This window comes from Rhodamnia argentea, chromosome 11 (genome assembly GCF_020921035.1).
Source record: "Rhodamnia argentea isolate NSW1041297 chromosome 11, ASM2092103v1, whole genome shotgun sequence".
Lineage (NCBI taxonomy): Eukaryota > Viridiplantae > Streptophyta > Magnoliopsida > Myrtales > Myrtaceae > Rhodamnia > Rhodamnia argentea.
The window spans coordinates 12,371,059-12,379,161 of NC_063160.1; the positions used below are offsets into that span (position 1 = coordinate 12,371,059).

The following is an 8,103-nucleotide window of genomic DNA, read 5'->3' on the forward strand; positions in this document are numbered from 1 at the left end:
ATTAGATGTTGCGGGTTGGCACGGATCAGAGAGACTGATCACATGAGCTAGTTCTTTTCAGCCTTCATTCACATCGCACGCCGCTTCAAGAAGCTCACACTTTTTGGTCAGGACCTTTCTCAAACACGACAGCAAAAGTTTCTGGTTTAAGCTTGTTTTGCACACCTCGGGGAGAAAAATATAGTGATAATCGAAATTGCAAGTAAAACTACAGTGGAGAAATAATGCATAGTACCTAATGACTAACGTTATCTCACTGGTCAGTCTGCAAAATCATAATGGCTGTTGCTAACCGGTTCCAGCAGAAAGCAAAAGGAGATAAATGATAAATACCGCCTTATAGAAAAATATAAAGGGCTGGATCCACCCCAATGAACTAAAACATGGTTATACATCCTGCAATTGTTCGATAGATATGGCTCACATATGGACCATGAGTAAATGAACAATACATGAAAAATACTGGTGTCAAACCATTCAATGAAATGACAAAAGCGGTAAATTAAGCTAATATCCTGCTGTGAAAGAGAAATCAGCAATGGTAATACATCATTTATAAGCCTGCTAATATAAAAACTACTCACCTTCAATCTTTATCATAGTGGATTGAAGGTAATTGGCAGGGTCAATAATTGGTGAGAATTTAGACTAAGAGTTCTCAAGAGCATCAGAGGTTCACCTCTGCATGGACCTCTCTAGCTATTTGAATGTCTAATTATCCTTTGCAACACAACCGTTCTCGCCCTCCTTATCTCCCGGCTGCACTTGTCAGCATGCACACCCAGATCTTCGACCTTTTCCATGAATATTTCCAGCCTTTTCTTGATCTCACCTATAGCGAACTTGACAGCCTCATCTTCACTGGAAGCAAAATCAGCATTTTGCATCAAAGACTCAATCTCGACCTCCAACTTATTGATAAGAACCCTAATACTATCCATGTCCTTGATAGTTATGTAAGTCCCGACCTGCATCGAGCTGATCAGCTCCCTCTGCCCTTTGAGAGCACTCTGATAGTTCTTCCACAGGGAGTCGCACCACTTACCCACTGAGCCAATAGGGACAGTTATCGCACTAGCCAATGCTGTTATGACAGGGGGTGCCGCCACAGCTGCTGCCACAACCGAGAATATCAACGCTGACACAAAAGCAGCGACGAAAATCACGTTGGAGACCCTCATCCATGTTTTGGTAGATTTTAGCTTCTTGTCAAGCTTCTTCTTCCGAACTTGTAGTTTCTCCAACATTGCAACCTGCTGCTTATAAACGGATTGAAAGATAATGAAGAATTCCTCCGTAAAAGGGTCCCCAGCCGCCCTAAACTTCTGCAGTTCTTCCAACGTTTTCGCATACTTGTTCCCTTCAATCCCATCTTCCACTACTTCAAATTGCTGGATTGCGAACTGGATGATTAATTGGCTGTCACGAGCACGCTTGAGGCATTTTTCAAGAGCAGTGCAGAAGTCTAGTGTCTGCAGGCTGTTCTCAAAGTAATCTTCAACCAGATCAAACAGTTCTTGATTATTCCAAATATCCTTTTTGCATTCAAGAATGACTTTGACTACTTCCTGGTTCATTTCCAGCAGACCACCTGTCACTTCTCTCAGAGACTCGAAAGATAGGGACCGAACCTCTACGCCAACTGCAAGACTGTTGATGACACGGTTGGTACGCTCATGAAGTGTGTGATCAAAGGCTTGCAAGTCAGGGTCAGTCCTACAAGCATCCTCATAAGAGGTCAGATCGGCCATGTATTGGGCATTTGTGTTCAATGGAAGGGGAGGAGGGGCATCATCACTTCTCTTCTTGCTGGACTGCCCTCCCGTCATTTTGTAAACTTCGACACAACAAAAACTACCAAGGAGTAGCACAAGCAACTGAAAAAAAAGGACAGAACTTTTAATTGGTAGACTGCAAACTCAGCTAACTAAGCACACTCAATTTTCTTCCCCAACTTCAGCACCACAAAAAGGTAAAAGAACTTCAAGATGCAGCAAGAAAGTTATTAATTTGCATCCTATATCATAGAAGATTCCAATTCCAGAAGAATCTAGTCAAAGCATCCACAACATAAGGAAGAATAATAAGCAGATTTAAGGCAGGATCTTGACAAATCAAAGACAATGGCTTCCATCATTAATAAAACTACAATGCACATTTTGATACTCCTATATCACTGTAGATTCAGCTCGGCAAGGTCAGTGATTCTTCTGCTCATCCGTATCCCTCATCTCAGCTTAGAAAGAAATAACGCGAAATAAGAAACCATAAAGCTGCAAGAGTTTGAAATGTAAGAACAGCCCAATGACGAATCGAACCTGCTTGGACAAAATTTCCAAATTTAGTGGTAGCAACTCGAAGATGAGAAGACCGAAATGCCTGTAAAATTTGGGCAAAATCTTGACAATCGAAACAGCGATGCTTGCACAGCGCTACCCATCAAATGAAAACAATAAAAGATCAGAAAAGTTATCTTAAGAAGGTCTAACCTTGCTCGCACGCTAATCCCTTTCAAAGAAAACCTACTGGGCACCTCAATTGCAGCTGAAATGTCGAGAGAAAAAGGCGATTTCCCTCTCAGTCGGCACCTGCACAAAGAACAGAGGACTCCAAATCGAAGCAGAAACGGAGACGATCGAGGAAAGACACCAACATCTATCGATACCCACAACGAATTTTGACAGCAGTTGTGATGGCGAAAGAGGAAGGTGCCAACTTTCGATGGATGCTTGCGAAGCAAGACAGCATTGATTTTGAAGACGACTAGAATGAGGAGAAAGTGAAGGATATTTATGGAACTACAGGGGATAAGGAGGAGATCCAGTAGCTTAAGTCATCGAGGCGGTTCGGGAAAGAGAGATGGCTTGTCCCGCGTGAGGAGGAGGAGGAGGAGGAGGAAAGTGAAGTGAAAGGCCAGAGACGATGTCGGAGAAAAGAGGATTGACCGTGGAGAGACTTGAGAAGAAGAGGACCCGGTAAAGCAAATGTCGTCAACCAAGCAGGTTTTTCCCTTTACAAAGATAACGAGGCATCGACGAAGGTCGGGGGTTGTCATAATTAGTGATTATCGCGATCAGAAAAAGCCGCGAACGAATATATATATTTAAAAAAAAGGTGAAGAAGATATAATTGGGTTTTTTTCCAATTTGATTTAAAAAAATATTTACCAAATTATTTTTTAAAAAATTATTTATCGATTTGGGCCGAGGCCCGCTTGGCAACGCAACCGCCGAGCGGGCCACATTAGGCCCCACCCCCACTCGCTCGGCGGTTGGGCTACCGAGCAGGGTTGGGCCCCGCCCCCTTGCTCGGCAGTCCAAATGCTAGTAAGGCTAGGCCTTGAGTGGGGGTGTTTTTTTAAAAAAAAAATTCATATTTTTTAACGTGTTTTAATTATTGGTAATTATAATATTTAGTTTATTTCATATTTTTTTAACATGTTTTAATTATTGATACATATAATATTTATTTTATTTATATATTTTTTATCTTGTGAAGCTCATCTTTATAATATAATTAGCAATAATTAATATATAAATTTATTAATATCTATAATTAATAAATAATGCTGTAATTATATAATTAATTAAAAATATTTATAAAATAAAATTGATAAGATATATGAAAAAAATGATATTTTCATAATATATAACAATCGTCAACCGTAATTACATCTACTAATGATGTCGTCCTCCTATATGACCTCTTGTTTCGCAAGCAGGCCGTCTCTGTTGTTCGGCGGTCTAGTATTGTAAGGAGGAGGAGGATGAGAATCTGGATGAGTAGGACGTGTATATGACGAAGGCATATCTTGTGAAAATATACCGCGCCCGCACGCTACATATCATATTGTAGGAGGGCATTGAAAAAAAGGATAGAAATTGGATCCATATGTATTATCGTAACTAGCTGGAGCCTGCGACAGTGGATTGTCAAGAAATTCAAAAGCGGATCCCCCGTGAGATGGGCCTGCAAACTATGCGAACTCTGCATCGAAATCTAACTAGCCAAACCTTGGAGCGAACCCCGAAGAGAAATCTATCGTCCTCCTATATGACCTCTTGTTCCGCAAGCGGGTCATCTCTCGTTGTTCGCAAGTCTAGTATTGTATGGAGGAGGAGGACGAGAATCTAGATGAGTAGGACGTGTATATGACGAAGGCATATCTTGTGAAAATATGCTGCGCCCGGACGCTACATATCCTACTATAGGAGGGCATTGAAAAAAAGGAGAGAAATCGAATCCATATGTATTAGCAGAACTAACTGGAGCCTATGGCATGAGATTGTCGGGAAATTCAAAAGCGGATCCCTCGTGAGATGGGTCTGCAAACTATGCGAACTCTACATTGAAATATGACCGGCCAAACCTTGGAGTGAATCCCGGAGAGAAATCTGTCATATGATACTCCAAGGGGTATGGGACGACATCACCATCCGAATGAGCTCGAGTAGTCTTAGGGTTAGGCGAGCAGGTTTTAGATGAGTCATCATCCTATGGCCCAACGGGTGTTGTTATAGTTGTTGGTTGGAGTGGTGGCATCATTGTTAGCCGCATTTCCTCATTCTAAGCGTATAACATTGCTCAAACTATATTCCCTACTGCTACCCAAGAGCGATGAGATGGATTGATGTTATCTATAATATGTAAATTTGTTCGACGCCATTACCCTAGTAATGATATCAAAATTAACAAAAGTTATGAAATGATAATAAATTACGTTACTAAAAAATAATTAATGAATTAAATTGAAAGTGTTTGCATGAACCGTTACACTCATTGCGGCACCCGAAATGGAAATCCACCTCCGGGTATGTTTACAGTACCACTCCATATATCCCGAATGATAGTGAAGTGCCTCAATTGCGGTATCACCATTGATTATATAATCGATACGACGATCCCACATATCAATCCACCATCCGTGTTTACCTACCCAATCCTTTCCAACTGGCCTTAATTCAATATCATGCAATGCCGTATGATTACGCGGACGAGTAGGTATTGGTTGTTGCATACCGAACCGACGAAGTACTCGGTCCGGATAATGCTACTCAACTATCCAGAATGAGATGAGTGGGACACGAGCCCTCTAACTGTCTTGTCCCCGTTGGCGGTAATATGGTAGAGCCTCTAGAATGTCATCGGGGTAGAACTCCCAAATAATCTGGTATCATAATAAAACATATCAAATTAAATCAAGAATTAATTTATAAGCTAACATTATATTAAACTCTTTGGTTGCTATCATTACTTACATCTTCTGATTTCATTATATTGAGTTGATAGCGTAAACGTGGCAATGTATGTGTGGGGATCTCCGTTGTTAGTAGGCCTTGACTCCAATTGCATAAACAAAAAAAATGAGATTTTCATATATTATACGCACTGGAAAGAATTAATGAATCGGGAGCTAAAAAAGCAATAGATCACATACCAACTATCGAGAGGTGCATCTTTTAAAGGATGACGGTCTGTTAGGGATGGGGAGACACATCTGAAGTGCTCGCACACCCAAATCTGCAATACATGTAGGGCACCCCCGATTTGATGTTTTGATGGATCGGTTGCACTACATAACGCCTTATACAACCACGCAAGTCTTCTTGAACCCCAACCATACCGCATAGGGCTGTTGAGGTTCGCTAGCGATAGAAGAAATAGCAAACTAACTCGTGCCTCTAATTTATTTGAAAAAATACATCCTCCAATCGAGGAGAGAATGAATGCCCTAGCATGCTATACTATAGTGACGTCATCGGCATCCGGAGGAAAATTATCAAAGTGTTCGATCAGCTAGCTAAATTTATCTGCGTGCCACGCAAATTAGGCGGGCGAGCACCAAGTAGATCATCATAAAAAGAGCCCCAATTGAAATCAAGACGGCTAATAACCGCACGTCCATCGATGGAAAGCTCCATGAGCACCGCTATATCCTCAAGCGTGATCGTGCATTCACCTTCCGGTATATGGAAAGTGTGGGTCTCATTCTTTCACCGCTTGACCAACACGAGAATCAAATGTCAATCTAGCTGGAAATATCCCATCATGTAAACTCTGTAAAATCCCGAAGCTTGAAGATACGGGAGTCTGCGTAGATCAAGTTCATCATCTACGTGCGGCATCAATTGCTGACATCCAAGGAATGCATTTTGATTTAGCTGTGAAATGTGATATGAACTATTAGTAGCAATTTTGATATTGGCGTTACGAATGACATATGAACTGCTAAATTTCTCAATTACTTGAGTATTCCATACGGTTTCTGATCTATGTTGGGTCCGTTGTGTAAGTAGTAAATCATTCTCAAGTCTCGATCGAATATGAGTCTTTTGTGCCATATCTAATGTACATATGGAACAGATGAACGGAATAAATATCGCGCAATTGTGATATTATATCATCACAACAAATTAATATGTAAAATGGTACACATTATTCAGTATAGGTAATTTACATAATTCACAAAAAAAAAAATCAGTATAGCTAATTTACATAATTCACACAAATTTGCCGATTTGTGATCTATTCTTGGGTCTATTTGTGTGCACAAGTACTCCTGTTGTGCCTTGATTTCTCACATATCGTGTAATGGATACGGGAAGTGCTACTGCTCGGCGTCCTCCAGTCCATCTCATTACGTATGCGTGATGTACGTGGCATTCCTTTCTTCCTCATGCGACTCGAGTCCGGCACTAATGGCAGGCCGTCGGGTTCGAACCATTACTCAACATGCCCCAACGAATAAAACATATACCGATAGTACTGAAGGGTTTTATCCAACGTGTACCACTCATCTACATACGCCTTGTAATCAATTATATATGCTTGACATGCTGCAATTACGTGGGAACATGAAATTTTAATCTCTTGAAATTTTCAACATGTACACATTCGCAGGTTTAGGCGTACTATTTGTTTCTAGCCCCCTGATCCTTTGGATCTATCGAGTCTAGTTTTAACTACGAAAATCCCTCCATCGTAGTCGAAACATGTCACTTCGTGCCTATTTGCACGTTGACTCGTTTTTCCCGAGCGTCGACCCGCAAAATGTGTAAATACATGTCCTTGGTCCTTCCGTATCCCGTACATCGTTCTTCTTCTGTCAAAATAGTGGACCAATTGATAGAATATCTTCTCTACCATAGCTTTTATTGGCAGACCACGATAACCCTTCGGCATGCCATTGATTGATTCAACTAAATTTATTGTCATCGATTCATATCTTCTCCCTCCATCATAAGCCTTCGTCCATTTGTCCCTTGAAATCCGGTCACACCATGTAGGCGTGCGTGCATCCATACCATTAATTTCATTCATGATGCAATCGAACTTTCGCTGTTGATTCGCGTAAGCTGTATATTATAATAATACTTAGTACTTCGTTCTCAAATTTATAAACATGTATTTTCCTCAAATTTTTAAATTTCAAAATTTACTTATCGCCTCAATAAGGTCTTTTCCTTCGACATTTTTGAATTGTTTATTGTAGTTGCTTATAAGATGTCCAACACAATATCTATGGTGGCCATGTGGAGGATGTCACCTTCTTGTCTCCAATGTTCTTTTAATCTAGATATGCTTATCTGATATTACACAAATATTATCTCCACTAGTGACATATCTCCGCAATAGAGTCATAAACCAAGTCCAATTATTAATATCTTCCCGATCGACTACAGCAAATGCCAATGGGAATATACGATTATTGCTATTAAGTGAGGCCGCTACAAGAAGCATTCCTCAGTGTTTCCCATACAAATGAGTACCATAAACAAATTCACAGGCCAACAACTTGCAAAGTCTTCAATTGTCCGCTTAAAAGTCCAAAACATCCGATTAAAAATGGTGCAGCTCTGATCTAGGTTCATGTGATCATCGATCACAAAATAAGAATTTGGATTCCTTACCATCATTTCGTTCATGAACTTTCTCAATATACTGTACGACTCATCCTATCCTCCAAAAGCTTGAGTAATCGCCATTTGTTTAGCTGCCCGGGTTTTGCGGTAAGTAGGTTCGGAGTGCAGCTTATCTTAAATCTTCGCTATCGAGTGCATTGATTCGATATCTAGTTGGGTGATGATCATTGCTTTTATCTGG

General features: G+C 40.6%; 1 protein-coding gene across 4 annotated transcripts; it reads right to left on the reverse strand.

Annotated features, from left to right (window-relative positions):
* Positions 1-340: 340 nt before the first annotated feature.
* LOC115727325 (UPF0496 protein 1-like) lies at positions 341-3,028 on the reverse strand. Of its 4 annotated transcripts, XM_048272537.1 has the most exons (3): positions 2,670-3,028; positions 2,490-2,588; positions 341-1,877 (listed from the first exon to the last, which is right to left on the reverse strand). In XM_048272537.1, the coding sequence occupies exon 3, from the start codon at positions 1,827-1,829 to the stop codon at positions 696-698; it is 1,134 nt and encodes a 377-aa protein (XP_048128494.1). In that variant the 5' UTR covers positions 1,830-1,877; positions 2,490-2,588; positions 2,670-3,028; the 3' UTR covers positions 341-695. The 4 variants fall into 4 exon arrangements, with proteins under 4 accessions (XP_048128494.1, XP_030513374.1, XP_048128493.1 ...); XM_030657514.2 differs by having other exon boundaries at positions 2,534-3,028; XM_048272536.1 differs by having other exon boundaries at positions 341-1,837; positions 2,490-3,028.
* Between the last annotated feature and the right edge of the window lie 5,075 nt (positions 3,029-8,103).

Bases quoted from the DNA above. Each gene is read 5' to 3' on its own strand.
- LOC115727325 (XM_048272537.1), bottom strand. From the start codon at position 1,829: ATGACGGGAGGGCAGTCCAGCAAGAAGAGAAGTGATGATGCCCCTCCT.